Below are 16,581 nucleotides of genomic sequence, written 5' to 3'. Positions count from 1 at the left end.
TAGAAAAGCGCCAGGTTTCATTTTCAGTTGGTCTTATTGCACTTTCTAACTTGAGAGGAGACACGTTTTAAATGGGAAAATTACCAGAAATCTTAGTCACTTTTAAACATGAAGCTAGCAGGCGAGAAGCTAATGGTCTAATCCGATTCAATGATCTATGCTAGGCTGAAGCTAAAAGTTGTATCGCCAGACTCACAGAATGGCTGGATGCACGGGAACAAGGTAAATATCGATTGTTTTGCTCGAGGGGAGGTGGAAAATGAGCGTATTTCCAAAAATGGCGGAATATCCCTTTAAAATAAAATAATACATAATAGAACAAATAATAAGATAAAATAAATAGATTTATTTTACAAGCCACTAAAGAGGAAATGAAGCCCAGTCTTCCAGCCCAAAACCCCACACATACCTTAACAGTCTAACACAGTCATCAGATGGGAATGCAAGTCACTACCCCCCCACCCCCCCTCACTTCCATTCATGAATGAACAGCTTTTCTGTCTCGGCATTGCCAGCCTTACTAAGCAGTCTTTGTCCACTGAGTCAGTTCTTTGCATTTCTACATCTCCTCGAGGCCAAGGCTTTTATTGATGTGTGTCATGGGGGGGAGAAGCTAATGAGAAAAGAGATTTATTGAAGTGGGATAATATTTGCCTATGATTCACTGTGGTTGACTAGCCTTCAAGCATTAGTGGATCTACCATTTGAACAGGTCATTAAAGTGTCCAATCCCTCAGTTTGGAGCCTCTTACTGCGTCCCAACCTGCCCTCATCTCTCTCTCTCTCTCTCTCTCTCTCTCTCTCTCTCTCTCTCCCTCTACTTTTCCTCCTCTCGTTCTTTCTGGTGTGCAGTGGCTGCCAGACATGGACTCCAGAGTTTGGGCAAAGTTGCGGTCAGTCGGCGCATGCCCCCTCCGGCTAACCTGCCCAGCCTAAAGGCGGAGAACAAAGGCAACGACCCCAACGTCAACATCGTACCCAAGGACGGCAGCGGCTGGGCCTCCCGTCAGGACCAACCCGGAGAAGAACGGTGAGCTGCTGGACGTCTCCTGTCCTCTCCTCTCCTCTCCCCGACTGTTTGGTCTCACAGACCCTGTGTGGGCTGTACTGTATTAATCAGCAACCCAGATGGGCCCCTCAGATTGGCTTGTGTGTGTGTGTGTGTGTGTGTGTGTGTGGTCTCAGGGGCATTAATGAAAGGCTATTGTTAAGGCTAATCCAGGTTTGGAAGTTTACACTGATCGTTTCTTGTAGCCTTTTTGTAAACAAAGCTTTGTGCTTTCTCTCATTTTCTCTCTCTCTCTCGCTCTCTCTCCTTTCTTTCTTTCTCTCTTTTGCTCTCTCTTTCTTTTTCTTTCTTATTCTGTCTCTTACTTTCATTCTTTCTTTCTCTCTCTCTCTTTATTTCTTTCTCTCTCTCTCCTTTCTTTCTTTCTCTCTTTTGCTCTCTCTGTTTTTCTTTTTCTTTCTTATTCTGTCTCTTACTTTCATTCTCTCTCTCTCTTCCCCCCCCCCCCCCCCCCCCATGTGTATAACAGACAACAAGAGACCCCACCCCCTCAGCCCAAGCCTCCGGTCCCCCCGCCTCCGGAGCTCACTCTGGGCGCGAGCCGCTCGTGGGCCAACAGCAAGCCGCCGCCGCCGCCGCAGCCGGGCCAGGTGGACGCCGCCGCCGCCCCGCGCGTCAGCAGCCACTTCCAGCAGGAGTTCCCCACTCTCCAGGCGGCCGGGGAGGCCGAGAAGGCCGGCGAGCAGAATGAGGAACCCTACGGCCCCGGCCCCAGCCTCAGACCTCAGAGTATGGGCTCATATCGTCTGTCTTTTTACAGTATCGTTTTTTTGGGGGGGCTTTTTATGCCTTTAATGCATAAAATGCATAGATAGATAGATAGATAGATAGATAGATATAGATAGATACAGATAGATACTTTGTTGATCCCCAAGGGGAAATTCAAGAAATTGCATGCAGATCTGGAAAGGACCACAGGGCAGGAATTGAACCTGGCTCGCCGATGTACAGGGCTGGGGCTCATTTGTCTTTCTGGCAGATAGGAGCGATGAGATGTTCTGTATGATGCGTACCCATACGCCTTGCTGACTCTATATTTAGGCCAGCCACATTGATCTGTCTGAATAATGATTAGCAAAATCATTTTTTTTTTTTTTTTTTTTTTCCCCTCAAGTGTGTTGCTGAGTAACTGCAGCATAACAATTGTCATCATCAATGCTAATTAGTCTAGGTTAGCGGCCCATATGTTCACGTGTCCGAGTAATTGGTCTCTAGTCAATTCCTGATGACTCGGCTTCAACTGAGCCATCTTTACACAATTTGCACAAGACGGGTGGATTTTAATGAGTTCTATTTTATTGTTATTGATGATTTTTTTTTTTATGTATGTCGTATGACTATGGGTGGGGTGCATAGGAATAATTTATAATTTTTAATATTCGGTTATCATTTGGTTATTTGTGTTCCTATACTGCTGATTGCAAGATTGTAATTTATTTCACAGTGACTTGAATATGAATATTGAAATAGAATATTTTGGAATGGTTAACCGGTTATTCACCAATCTAAAAACGTCATTTTTAATAACAATGATGTTTATTTTTTTATTATTATTATTATTAATGCATGTTGCTTTGGACTAAAGTAATAGGAAACTTTCTCTCTGGTCGGTGCAGATGTTGGCAGCTGGCGAGAGGGTGGGGGCAGGAATCTGAACTCGGCCTCCAGCCCCTCGGAGATGGAGAGCAAGCCCCCCGAGGAAGGTGGGGTGGCTCGCACCACCCCTTCTCCCACCGTCGACTCGGACGAAACGAGCAAAGCGGCGCCGGCCGAGGGCAGGAAGTGGGACCGGGTGCCCCCGCCGGCCCCGCCCCCCCAGCACAAGCTCAACGGGGCGCAGCAGCCTCCGGGCCCCGGCGTTCCCCCACAGTTCCATGCCCAATTCCGGGGAATGATGCCCCCATATGTGAGTTCTAATAAAACGATTGTGCACATCCCAGGTCAAGGTGCAGAGCAAAAATGATTCGTGAAAAATAGAAGAGTTAAATAATTGACTTTTACCATTCTCCAGTTCATCCAGCCGTTCTCTGATTCTGTAGACACCAGTTTTAGCTCTAGCCTTGCTTAGCTTAGATCATTGAATCTGATTAGACCATTAGCTTCTTGCTTGCTAGCACCACCACTGCTACGGAAGTGATGGTGACAAGGTGGAAACCAGCCGACTCTGTTACGAAATATTTTTGGGCAAAAAAGCTGTTGCGCCTGTGATGTGGAATAACAACCGTATAGTTATGGTTCTTCGTGTGAATGCCCCTTATGTTATTATTCCCACCATAGCCGAGTGGTTGCTGAATGAATTCAGGTTGGAAATTGGCTCAGTCTCAGTGTTGTTTTCTTTTTTTTTCTCTCTTTTTTGCAGATGTTTCATGCCTACCCTCAAATGCCTTTTGCACCTGTGCAAGCAAACTTCAGATACCCTGTGCCGCAAGATGGATCAAAGTAGGTATTCTGTGCCCCCCCACCCCACCCCCCTTTCTCTCTGTGTTGTTTTTTTACTTTTGTCTAACTTTGTTATATTAATATGTCGAATGTACAAAGTATAATGCTGATGGGTTATTTGGTTCATGTGATATTGTGAGAATAAAAGTCTCGTCTTGCGGATATACACGAAATCCATACTAGGCGTTACTTTGTATATCATTTATGTAAATCTATAAATGTATCCAGTAGCTTCCCTCTGCAATCGGTTTGTTTACACCGTCGTAGCAACCTTAACCCACTTTTGAAATGTCAGAGCGCCACGCTCATCCTTGATCATTGACCCCTGCAGTGCAATCCAGATAAGGTTGCTGTGCACCAGAATGACCTGGCAGTCGTTATGATTCGTTATGAGCTTTTTTTATTATTATTCAAAAGAAAGTGATCTTTTTAAACTTTTTTGAACAACTGATTGAATTGACCATTTACATTAGGGGTGGCACAGTTCATTGTCTCTGCTCGGGCCATGTGTGCATCGTACGGTGCTGACTATTATGGTCTGTGCAGTGCAGCCTGCTGCTGGTGTGTGACCTCAGACAGCGTTCTTTCCCTTTCGCGTGAGTGCGGAGGTGTGGAGTGCTGTGGGTCACGCGTCCACATGGCAAGTGGGAGAGATGATGAAGGCAGCCCGGTGTAGGAGGATGCTCCAGCGTCGCTTGAGTCTGATGTGTGGGAGCATTTTGGATTGAATTTTACCTGTGATGACAGCGGAAAGAAAACTGTAGATAGAAAGGTTGATGGGTAGATATCATATGCTGAAGTATTACATTTCTGAAGTGTTAAAGATAAAAAGAAAAAACTTCAAGAACCGTACAGAACCAAAAACCGTGTCCCTAAAACTGGGTTTTGCGAACCACCCCTAATATACATGCCTATTAATAATTGACATGCTGGTTTATATGGCGGACTTCACATGTTCAGAAAGTAAAAGTCCTGCCAAGTATTTGATCCAACCATTTAGTAAACCAGCTCATCCTAATTAGCAGCCAGGTAGATCAGATAATTAGTGGGATCACCTGTGTTAAGTGCACAGGTAGAGAGAATATATGGCAGGACTTTTACTTTCTGGATCCAGGGATGTCTGCCTTTGTTGTACGACATATCTATATGTTGTACAAGTGACAAATCTCTTTTTGCCTTTTCTCTCTTTCTTGTCTGCCCTCTCTCTTCCTCTTTCCTCTCTTGAATCAGTCCCAGGGGCCCCAGACCAGGCCCAAGGCCGCAGTCATGGCAACAGGACCCTGACCGGCCCTCCATCATCAGTGCCACAGACCTGAAGGAACTGGACAACCTGGACACGGAAGCCGACGAAGGCTGGGCAGGTGAGTGGCGACCAACAGCTCTGCTCTCGCCAGCTGCTGCTGCTGCGCTGTGGAGCCAGCAGACATCACACAGCTCGTCCAACGCACCCAGGGGAAATAAGACCAAAGACGTGTGTGTGTGTGTGTGTGTGTGGTGTTCTAGTGAGTTGGTACAGCAGGGGTGTCCAGATGAAATTTGAGGGAAAAGTAGACAGGGTGCAGTAAAAAAAAAAGAGAACAAATCAAGAGTAGCATTAAAATGCACCGTAAGAGCCCAGAGCTTTTGTCAGTAATGAGCGTGGCGAGATAAAATGTTGTGTCTGACTGCGCGCCCTGTTTTGTCTGGTCTCCAGGAGCCCAGATGGAGGTGGATTACTCAGAAAAACTCAACTTCAGCGACGATGAGGAAAACCAAGCAGCCAAGGAGAAAGGGGAGAATTGGTAAGCTTATTAGTCTCTCTCTCTCTCTCGTTATTGGCTCTGACCCTGGTTTAAGTACTCTACATGTTAAGTTTTTTTTTGTTTGTGTAGTTAATATCCTGAGAAGGCTGGTCAAGGTGCTCTCTGCTTGTTGTTCTTTATAGAAATGATTGTGGTTGCATCTTGAATAATCACACATTGATTTATTTTGGTCATCTCTCCGTATCCGCGCAGGGAATGGATCGGTAAGATGGAACGCATGCGAGCGCGCGCTGCCGACGGCCAGGAGGTGTGGAAGGAGGGAGGCGAGGACCGGGGGGCCAGCAAAGGCTCATGGGTAGACGCCGGCGACGGCAGGGCTCCCTCACCAGGCACCATGGCCCAATACAACAAGATGGTCCCGCGAGACTACCAGGTGAGGACCAATGATATGCACGCATGTGCTATTTAGTACAAATACCATAGTTAAAGGAAATTGTCAGTACGTAGAGGCATGCTTTTTTTTTTTTTTTTTTAAAGATTATTTTTTTGGGCTTTTTATGCCTTTAATGTGACAGGACAGTAGAGATGACAGGAAATGAGCGGGAGAGAGAGTAGGGGTGGGATCCGGAAAGGACCACGGGGCGGGAATCGAACCCGGGTTCGCCGGCGTGCGGTGCAGGTGCCCCAGCCAGTCGCGCCACGGCTGGGGCCGTAGAGGCATGCTTGCCCATGAGGAATAGCCTTGTTTGGTTGTTCAGCATAGCTTTGTATTGTCACTTTAAAGTTTAAGTGTATTGAAGTACACATAAGTGGTATAAAAGATGAATAGGTTTATTTACCTGTTCAGAATATTCATGTATCGTTGCCTAAGAGTAATTCAATTGATTTGTAGTAATAGAGCTATATTAAACCACAAGTGTGTGTGTGTGTGTGTGTGTGTGTGTGTAAATTGACCCGTGATCTTGTCCCTCAGGGTCAGCCAGTAGGCCGGCCGGTCGGTGGCAGCGGCGTTCCCGGCGTTCCCGGCGGTCCCAGAGTGCTGAAGCCTCCGCTGGCGGCGGGGGAGGAGGACTCGGAGGCGTGGCGTCAGAAGCGCAAGAAGCAGGATCTGTCGGAGGCGGTGGAGCGCGCGCGGCGGAGGCGCGAGGAGGAGGAGCGCCGCATGGAGGAGCAGCGGCTGGCCGCGTGCGCCGAGAAGCTCAAGCGGCTCAACGAGAAGCTCCGACCCGCGCCTGCCTCCAGCCCCACCGGAACCGCCACCGGAACCGGAACCGCCGTCGCCGCGCTCCCCTCCGAGCCCAAACACGTCTCTGCCGCTGCCGCTACCGCTACCACCCCCGGGGTCAGCGATGACTCGACTCGATGCCATGATGACTCAACGGGGCCCCGGTCCGACACCCCCACCCCCCAGCCCCCCCTCCAGCAGCAGCAGCAGCAGCAGCCGCCTGCGGTGCAGGGCCCCCCTCCTCCAGTCCCCTCGCCGGTGGCCCACGAGAGGCCCAAGTCCGGCACACAGGAAGAGGAGGAGCTCGCCGTGTCGCCACATCCTCCCCCGCGGCAGCCGACCCCGCCGGCCCACCGGGCCCCAGCGGAGCAGGACGCCAGCGCAGCCGCCGGAGACGAGACGCAGCTGCAGCCGCAGCCCGACAGACCGCAGCCCCCCATGAGAGATTACTTCAGCTCGGACGAGTGTAGAGGTACACACACACACACACAACACACACACACACACACTCAGAGAGACACACACACTCAGAGACACACATAAACACACTCAGAGACACACACACACACTTAGAGAGACATACACACACACACACACACACACAGGCGGATGGCAGTAGATGCTTGGGTCTGTTTCATGTTCATGTGGATCACAGTGTGAAAATCTTCTTGCCTGTTAAGACGTCTCACAGCCTCTTCAGTTAGAATGATGCCATTCATGTGTGGCTCTTTGGAGAAACACATTCAATTATGCGCTATTAGGACTGAAGTAAACGTTTGTTTGTTTGTTTGTTTGTTTGTTTGTTTGTTTGCTTGCTTGCTTGCTTGCCTGCGTGCAGTGGAGGAGCCTCAGCTCTCCTTGTCCCGGCTCTTTGGAGAAACACATTAAATTATGCGCTATTAGGACTGAAGTAAACGTGTGTTTGTTTGTTTGTTTGCCTGCGTGCAGTGGAGGAGCCTCAGCTCTCCTTGTCCCGGCTCGACCCCTCCAGCAGTGAGGACGCCCCTCTGCAGGCTGCGGAGGCCGAAGGGGAGGGTGGAGCGGCCATCCGGCCCGCGGTCAACTCCGGCTACTCCAAACAGTTCCAGAAGTCCCTTCCGCCTCGCTTCCTCAGACAGCAGGTAAATACCACACACCAGCATTGAGACTGGACATATAGCTAGTGCCATTTACGTGGCTAGATGTTATTAGTTTGTTTGTTTGTTTGTTTATTATATGCAGTGGATTAATTATCACCCATATCAAAGTGTCTTCTTGACGCAATCTAAAACATTCAATTATGTTAATCAAAAACATTGAAATAATGTTTAAAAAAAAAAAAAAAACACACAAACCCAAAACAAGCACACAAGCAAGTCTCTAACGCTTTCACATCTTCAGGAGCAGCTGAAGCAGCAACAGTGGCAGCAACAGCAACAACAGCAGCAGGGCGGTGGTGGTGGTGGTGGTGGTGGTGGTGGAGGTGGTGGCGGCAGTAGCAGCAGCGGTGGTGGTGGTGGTGGTGCTGGTGGTCCAGTATCCCCCTCTGGTACCGGGGTGCCCGCTCCTCAGCACCGCTCCCTGTACCAGCCCCTGGGCCCGCACCCACAGCACCCCCAACACATGCCCTCCATGGGCTTCGACCCGCGCTGGCTCATGATGCAGTCGTACATGGACCCCCGGATGATGTCGGGGCGCCCGCCCATGGACATGCCTCCAATGCACCCAGGTAACAGTGGCTCCAGGGTCCTATCATTCTTGAGTTTCCCCTTGGGGATCAATAAAGTATCTCTCTATCTCTCTATCTCTCTATCTCTCTATCTCTCTATCTCTCTCTCTCTCTCTCTATCAAAGCCCTTTTTAGCCAAGTCCATATGCAATGCATTTTGGGCTTTTATCAGGCCTCTATTTCATTAGAGTCTCTGGCCGTTACTGAAAGTGGTGTTGAGCTGGCTCAGTGTTCATTTGATTGAAGTTTAGAAAAAGGAAGATATTTTCCAAAATCATTCAGTACCTTATCGTGTTAAATAACGGTAATTTTAATATTGACCCAAAATAATGTTGATAATGATTTGCCATAATGGAAAACCCTGTGTTGCAGCACAAATAGATGTTTGTTTAGATTATAGTCACTGATTATAATCACTCAAGTGGAGCACTCTGCTTGGGAATGTCAAGTGAATATTTACCGGTGGTGAAACTGCACGTCTGAGTGATGTTTGTCCGACTTGTGTTCCCTCCAGCAGGCAGGATTCCCCCCAAGCAGCTGGTGCGTAGAGACCCGGCCGACAGCAGCCCGTCGGGCTCCGACTCTTTCGATCACCTGACGCGCCCCATCCGAGACCACGGCCTGCCTAACGAGCCGCCGCGCGTCGTGTGGGGCTCCGACGCGTACCCCCAAACTGAGCCTCTGCCCTCAGCAACCCCACCCAAAGGTCGCGAGGACGTCAAGGAACCAAGGTGAGCAAGGACGGAACGTTTCCACTTTTATTGATCATAAAGATGTTACTTTGTGGTACTACTACCGTCATTTCCCAACTATTATCCGCAGCTTATACGCTGGTTTTGCAAAATGTCTTCAGCTATGAGGTTAACTCATTGGCTGCCAGCGATTTTCAGTGCAGAGCGCTCCATACTGCCAGACGTTTTACAGCATTTTGACTGTTTTTCCAAGATCCACCGAACGGTGAGCTTTATGACTATGTAAACACCGAAGGTACCAAATGAAAGAGTAGACTCTCTTCTTTCACCAGGAAAAAACGGCTTGTTTCTATCGTTTTCCGTTCTTTAGTAATCGTCAGTAGAACATGGCTTAGTTTTGCTAAAAACACCTGTTTTTGACCAAAACATGGAGAAAACGATCTTTTTGTGAAAATCAACTTTTTAACGTTAGCGTTTCAGTAGTATGTCAACCACGATTGTACTGTTATCTCGTCAGTCTCGTCAAGGTTGCTAGGGACTCTGATGGTCGCTAAAGACTCTGAACAGGATGCTAGACTTAGCAAGCTAGCACTAGCAAGGTTGTTGTTAGTCTATATCGCAATATCCAATGTAAATGGATCATACCGTTCACGTGTTTTCCATCCTTGATGTAAGAAGTAAGCATATTTATTCCCTGCATCGCGTGCAAACTAGATCCACTGTGGTCGATCTTCAGTGTGTTTGCTAGTTGTCTCTGCATGACTTGTGCACTCTAGGCAGATACTAATGATCCAAATGGCACTGTTGCCATCTAGAGGTTCGGATCGCTAGTGCAGTCTGTTTACAAGCCTGAAACTCTGCCAGATCGTTCCCAAGCCCACCCAGGAGCCCTCCCCATTGAAACCGGCAATTGACGTCTATAGACGTCAATGGCAGTCAACGTATGTGTCTAAATTGACGTTTAAAGACGTCAATGGCAGTTAATGAGTTAATACACAGGGGCAGTTAATATGGTATTAACATGGTTTTCTTTCTTTTAACTTACATAAAACACTGTCCTGCGGCTAATACACAGGATATTACTGCATGCACTTCTGTTTTACTTTATTATACACTTTCTTCTTTACACTTTGCACTTTATTATACACGTTCTTTACACTTACTTTACTCTATTGTGCATTGTCCTATACACTGTACTTTGTTGTTCGAGGGTGGCATACCTTCTATCAAAGGTAACTTTCTATGTGTGGAGTTTTAATCAGCATAAGTGCATGGTTTCATCAAAGATCCTTAATTACTGACAAGATAGAGCAACGTAATGCATCTCTATGGAAGCAAAATTCGAACAGTTCCTTTCTGCTTAAAGAGGCGTGTTGCAAAGACATCATAGTGGGATATCGATCTCTGCCAGATCAGCAAGCAGTTCAGTTCGAATGTTAGCAGGTCTGCTTAAAGGGGGATTTAGCCCCCCTCCCCCTTGTGAAGACAGAACGCGGAAATGATCGAACGTTTGCGCCTCTCGCTCCGCTTTAACCCTCTCTGGTTTCATTCTCTGTTTGGTTGACTGATTGTGTCCCTCCCTTCTTGTGGCAGGCTGGACTCTGGGCTGGAGCTGGACCGGGGTCTCTCCTCCGTCTACTCCCAGGAGCACAGCCCCCTGGAGCCCCGCGGCAAGAGCGACTTCTTCAGAGACTCGTCGGAACCGCTGTCCGCAGCGTTCGGCCACGGGCCCGAGGAGGCGCCGGGCCTGCTGCAGGCCGACAGAGGACCCGCGGTCCCGTCCTTCGAGCCCGAGGAGGCCAGCCTTCCCTCCAGCGAGGACGTGGAGGCCCTCGGCAAGGCCGTGCTCAAGAGGAGCTTCTCCCAAGGCTCCAGCCACTCGCTGAAGCTGGACGAGCCGCGCTTCGAGGGCGTCACCCTGGCGACAAAGACGTTGGACTTGTCCGAGGGCGGCGGCGGCGGCGAGCGGCCGGACGAGAAACCCAGGAGGGAGCCGTTCGGACCGGGCCCGACCGGCATCAACAACCGTTCCACGCCCCCCGCTATTCAGACGGACGGTGGCGTCGGCAGCGTGCACAAAGCAGACAAACTCCCGCTGCCTCAGCCCGGTAAACAGAAGGTGGAATCACGCTGGCCCTCCCGCAGTTCTGGCTCTGGCAGGAGAGAGGGAGGAGGAGGAGGAGGTGGCGGTGGAGGAGGAGGAGGAGGAGGAGGAGAACGACCCCTACGGCGCTCGGGCCCCATCAAGAAGCCCGTCTTGCGTGACATGAAGGAGGAGCGCGAGCTGAGGAAGGAGCGCGAGGAGCGGCACGAGAGGGGAGAGCGCGGCTCCAAGAAGGACTCCGGCGGCGGCGGCGGCACCAAGCCCCCCTCCTCTGCGGCCGCCGCCGTGCTGGAGGGACAGAAGCCCTCTGTGGAGAGAGAGAGAGAGGCCAAGAGGGAGACGACGTCCGCCGAGCCCGAGGACAGCGGGGCAGCCGGTGGTGCCGCCAAACCCAGAGACCGAGACAGAGACACACAGCTGTCCACGGGCCCTGCAGCCACGGCCAACATCCCTGACGACAAATCGGACAAACCAACTGGCAGCGACAAGCACCCGGAGCCCAAACTGCCCTCCCGGAAAGAGTCCAACCTGCCGCCTCGGTCCTACCGGCGCGAGGAACGGGAGCGGGAGCGGGATCGAGAGAGGGATCGGGAGCGAGACCGCGACCGGGACCGTGATAGAGACCGTGATCGGGACCGTGACGGGTACCGTGATCGAGAGAAGGACATTGACCGGGATAAGGACTGGCCGATGGACGCCAGCTTGCGGGGCCGCGGCCGAGGGGAGTACTACTCTCGCGGGCGCAGCTACAGGGGCAGCTACGGAGGCCGGGGACGGAGCAGCCGAGGCCGCAGCAAAGGCGAGTACCCGTACCGGGAGCCGCGCGCGCGCTCGGACCTGCCGCTCAGCGCCTCGGCCGCCGCCGGCCTCCGCTGCCGCGAGGAGAGCGAGACGCGCAGCGAGAGCTCCGACTTCGAGGTGCTGCCCAAGCGTCGCCGGCGGCGCGGCTCGGACACGGACTCGGAGAGCGAGGGCCACGAGTCGGCCAGCGACACGGGCGCTTCGGACCGCGAGCCCAGCGCCAAACCCGGCCGCCCGCTCCGACGGGAATTGCCCGGGGAACCGCGCCCCGGACCCAAAGGTGGCGGCCCGTACGGCCCCGCTCACCTCCCTGACAAAGGCGGGAGCAAAGACGACGAAGGTCGGCCAAAACCGGGCTTCCTGCCCAAGGGGGAGCCCACGCGGCGAGGGAGAGGAGGACTGTACAGCAGGAGAGGAGGCGCAAGGGAGCGTGGAGCGCCCAGATCGGCTCCCCTCAGGCGGCCTGGAGTCCGGGAGTCGTCCCAGTGGCCCTCCAAGCCCATGGAGACCTTCCGTCCCGAGGACGCCGACACCTCGCGCATGGACAACGCCCCGTCGGATCGCCGCCTGCCCAAATACGACGGGAAGCCGCGCGCGTTCGGCGAAGGAGCTCAGAACAGCAGGGAGCGGCCCAGGAGGCCTCGGCCGGCTCGACCGCCGCGGCAGGACAAGCCTCCTCGCTTCCGCCGGCTGAAGGAGCGCGAGGCGGCTGTGATGGCCGGAGAGGCGTCGCCGTTGGGCTCTGCGCCGCTCACCGTCTCCCCGACGCTCTCCAAAGCCCCCGGCACCCCCGTCACCCTCCCGGAGGGCACCGCTGCAGCTCTGCCCCCCACGCTGCCCCCGACCTCCGCTACCGGCTCGGCCACGCCGGCCACGTCCACCTCCACCGCCACGCCGCCCGAGCTGCCCTCTGGCACGGACGCCATGCTGCCCTCTGATGTGCCCGCTGCAGCTGCAGCCGCCGCCACCACCACCGTGGCCGCCGTAGGCAGCAGCAAGTCCCCCGACCTGTCCAATCAGAACTCGTCGGACCAGGCCAACGAGGAGTGGGAGACGGCGTCCGAGAGCAGCGACTTCAACGAGCGGCGGGAGCGCGAGGAGCGCAAGGGCGCGCTGGAAGCCGCTACGTCGGCCTCCGCCGCTTCAATGACGACCGCATCCGCCGCCTCCTCCTCCTCCAACGCCGCGGCTCCGGCCTCCTCCGGCCCCATGTACCAGGGCTCGGCGCCCCACAGCAGGAGCCCCACCGAGGGAGGGGTCACCCCCAAACGCGAGGCGGCGGCCAGCGCCAAGCGCAGCTTCTCCAGCCAGCGGCCCGCGGACCGGCAGAACCGCAGGGGCAACAGCGGCGCCAAGCCGGGCCGAGGCTACGCCGGCGCCAAGGGAGAGAGGAGAGGAGGATCCGGCGCCAAACCTGGACGCAAAGGGTGAGTCCCGGAATTTCCCGACAAAACATTCATTTTGCAAAATTTCTTCTACTATGAGGTTAATACAGGGGGGCAATTAATATGGTGTTAATATAGTTTTGTTTATTTTAGCTTGCATAAAACACTGTTCTGTGGCTTATACACAATGCGGCTTATATGCGGGAAATGACTGTACTGTAGCGAGACCGGTTGGACAGGCATTCATGTCCTTCATTACATAGCCATTACACTGGCAGTGGCTCATATGGCCTTTAGCGATAGAGAGGTGTGGGGCCAGTTAGCTTTATCTGCTCATCTTATCTACACCTGTTGCCATTTGGCTTCCAGTTCAGAGAGATCGTGTTTCAGGATGTAGTGCTGCTAGCCTGAAAGAGGCCATATACTTTCTCTCTCTCCATCTCTCTGTCTATCCATCGAGTGCTTCATCTCTATCTCTATCTCTCTCTCCCTTCCCCCATCTCTCTCTCTTTCTCTCTCTCTGTATAACTGAAGCGGCCTGTCCCCACCACAGTGACTTTGTATTTCTGCCTGTCATCTGAACTGCTCTCAGGAGCTTCTTCACTAATTGCCTGCATGTGATTCTTTTTCTCTGGATCTCTAAATTTAGACTCCAGCACAGTTTATTTTTAGCCAGTTGCCCCCCCCTTTTCCATCATGGCCTTTCATAAGAATAGCTTGACAGTGTTCATCTAATATCCTCTCTGCCACTTGTCTTCCTTAGAGCTCTTCTCAGTCGATAAACACTCTAGTCTGGCGTCCGGTCAGAACAAATTAGAAGTTACACTATCCCTTTGGCCAGCAGTGTTAAATGTCTTCAGATTCAGATTGATTTGTTTGTGTGTGTGTGTGTTGACCGACTTCTCCCTCTTGCAGTGCTCAGAACCCAGAGTCTGGCCCGGCCGGATCGGGTCAGAAGGGCGGGAAAGAGTCGTCCTCTCGCCGCAAAGACGAGGCCAAACATGCCGCCAAGAAACCCAAGGAGAAGGTTGATGCCCTGTCCCAGTTTGACCTGAACAACTACGCCAGTGAGTGGCCGCCGTCCAGTGTCGCAGTTCCCTGTGTGTGTGTGTGTGTGTGTGTGTGTGTGTGTGTGTGTGGTTCCCAGTGTTAGAGTTCAAGTGTGTGTGTGGTTCCCAGTGTTAGAGTTCAAGTGTGTGTGTGTGTGTGTGTGTGTGTGTGTGTGTGTGTGTGTGTATGGTTCCCAGTGTGTGCCGTGTGCAAATAGTTATTGCTGTAGTTATGGCGTAAATAAATGGGAGCGCCCGAGCTAAGGAGAACTACGCTGAACTGGCGGTGGATCAGATTTTTGAGGAAATGGCGCATCACTGAAGGGCCAGAGAGAAATATGCAGAAATATTGAGTTAGACTATCCAGAGTAAGAATGATGGTGTCATGAAGTCTCGTTTAATAAGACTTTGTATGTACACTACTCTACTCACAAAAAGTTAGGGATATCTGGCTGTCCGATGAAATTTATGGAAATTGAAAAAGTTCAAGCTACAGTGATTATATCATAATTTTAGGGCGTTTAAGTAGAAGCATGCACTGGTTATTTCCTCAGCTCAAACAATTGAAACAAAGGCCAACAAATTTCACCTGAAAGCCTGTGTGTGAGTAGTGTATGCAAAACAAGTGCAGAGAAAAACATGAGTGTGTTTGTGTGTTCTGTAGGTGTGGTGATAATTGACGACCATCCTGAAGTAACAACACTAGAGGACCCCCAGTCCAGTGCCAATGATGACGGATTCACGGAGGTGGTCTCCCGGAAACAGCAGAAACGCCTGCAGGACGAGGAGAGGAGGAAAAAAGAGGAACAGACTGTACAGGTAGAGTACCGTCATTTCCCAACTATTAGCTGCAGTCTATTCTTTTCGCAAAGTTTCTTCAGCTATGAAGTTAATACACAGTGGCAGTTAATATGGTTCTTTTAACTTGCATACAACACTGTCCTGCGGCAAATACACAATGCAATTAATACACAGGAAATTTACTGTGTTTGATTTTTCTAGTAAAAAATCATTGCTCTAGCTAGGAATGACGACGTCCACACATGAACTATAATAATGACTTGAAGAACAATATCGTTGGTGATCACTTTCAGAGTGATTTTGAGAACCATGAAGAGCTGACAGCCAAACAGAATCCATCAATATTTTGCCATCACATTCAAGACAACACATTTATCGTTATCGTTATTGTTATAATTATCATTCCTGGTGTGTATGACTCTCAAATGTGTATAACCATTGTACTCTGCTGTGCTTGTGCGTTACAGAACTGGAGCAAAAAGGGTTCCGGGGAGAAAGGCCGAGGAGGCGGAGGCTCCAAGCTTCCCCCTCGCTTTGCTAAGAAGCAGCAGCAGGTATCCCAGCAACCGCAGCAGCAGCAACAACAGCAACAACAGCAGCAGCAGCAGCAGCAACAGCAACAACAGGCCTCTCAGCAGAGCCAGGCTGCCCCTTCTGCACCCCAGCCACCACCACCACCACCGCAGCAGCAGCAGCAGCAGCAGCCACAGCCACAGCAGCAGCCCCAGACTCCCCAGCTTCCACAGCCACAGCCAGCCATCTCCGTATCCCAGCATGGCCACCAGCCCCCAGCCCAGCCTGCTAGCTCCCCCCAGCCTCATGAGGGCGCTGTGCCCCTGCCCTCTGCCCCTGTGGACTTCCCCACGACCAAGACGCAGACACACAGCACCCTCGGCACCGAGCTTTGGGAGAATAAGGTGCCGGGGTCCGCTGTCCTCGCGGACGTTAAGAAACGTGAGTAGCTCTCAATGTTTGTGTGTGTGTGTGTGTCCTTTCTTGACTTTTTAAAAGAGTAGTTGTGTGCACATCCCAGGACATCCTATCTTGACTTAACAGAGGACTATGAAGATGCGAGAGGAAATATTCTTGTTTGTTAATATGCATCGCCAATGGCAAAACATTCTCATGGAGAAACCTCTTGTGTTTTCAGTTGGACCCATCAGTCCTCCTCAGCCTCCCTCTGTCAGTGCCTGGAATAAACCACTCACCTCCTTCACTGGGACAGTCACTCCTGAGGTGAGAAGCCATCTGTCTGACGGCATGTGTTTCAGTGTCTGTAACAACCTACAACTTGTTTATTGACTGCCGTGTGTATGGAAATAAAGGTGGTGAGGTGGGGAAACTAGGCTTTGGTAATGAAAAATAAATAAAACGAAATCCTAACATGTTTTATCCAGTCATTTACTAAAGCAGCTTAATAGCTCAACTCTCCAGCCAGGTCGATAGATACCCTTATTATTGAAGTTACCTGGGATTTTTTTTTAGACGCACAGGAAGAACTAATGTATGGTAGGACTTTGACTTTCTGAAGCCAAGTTTACCCATCTCTGATTGTGTGTGTTTGTG

General features: G+C 51.5%; 1 protein-coding gene across 1 annotated transcript in view; it reads left to right on the top strand.

Moving 5' to 3' along the window:
- Positions 1 to 16,581, top strand: part of prrc2c (proline-rich coiled-coil 2C) — a 34,833-nt gene that overhangs the window by 4,759 nt on the left and 13,493 nt on the right. Inside the window, exons 3-20 of the mRNA XM_062555327.1 lie at positions 853 to 1,030; positions 1,539 to 1,798; positions 2,686 to 2,975; positions 3,429 to 3,508; positions 4,739 to 4,869; positions 5,202 to 5,289; positions 5,503 to 5,683; positions 6,224 to 6,947; positions 7,424 to 7,596; positions 7,856 to 7,900; positions 7,952 to 8,183; positions 8,701 to 8,914; positions 10,469 to 11,031; positions 11,074 to 13,207; positions 14,081 to 14,232; positions 14,879 to 15,033; positions 15,483 to 15,969; positions 16,166 to 16,251. Of these exons, the coding sequence (XP_062411311.1) occupies positions 853 to 1,030; positions 1,539 to 1,798; positions 2,686 to 2,975; positions 3,429 to 3,508; positions 4,739 to 4,869; positions 5,202 to 5,289; positions 5,503 to 5,683; positions 6,224 to 6,947; positions 7,424 to 7,596; positions 7,856 to 7,900; positions 7,952 to 8,183; positions 8,701 to 8,914; positions 10,469 to 11,031; positions 11,074 to 13,207; positions 14,081 to 14,232; positions 14,879 to 15,033; positions 15,483 to 15,969; positions 16,166 to 16,251 (6,173 nt within the window). The remainder of the gene's footprint in view (positions 1 to 852; positions 1,031 to 1,538; positions 1,799 to 2,685; positions 2,976 to 3,428; positions 3,509 to 4,738; positions 4,870 to 5,201; positions 5,290 to 5,502; positions 5,684 to 6,223; positions 6,948 to 7,423; positions 7,597 to 7,855; positions 7,901 to 7,951; positions 8,184 to 8,700; positions 8,915 to 10,468; positions 11,032 to 11,073; positions 13,208 to 14,080; positions 14,233 to 14,878; positions 15,034 to 15,482; positions 15,970 to 16,165; positions 16,252 to 16,581) is intronic.

This window comes from Sardina pilchardus, chromosome 15, assembly GCF_963854185.1.
Source record: "Sardina pilchardus chromosome 15, fSarPil1.1, whole genome shotgun sequence".
In the NCBI taxonomy this organism is placed as follows: domain Eukaryota; kingdom Metazoa; phylum Chordata; class Actinopteri; order Clupeiformes; family Clupeidae; genus Sardina; species Sardina pilchardus.
This window is presented reverse-complemented; position numbering and strand designations above follow the sequence as displayed.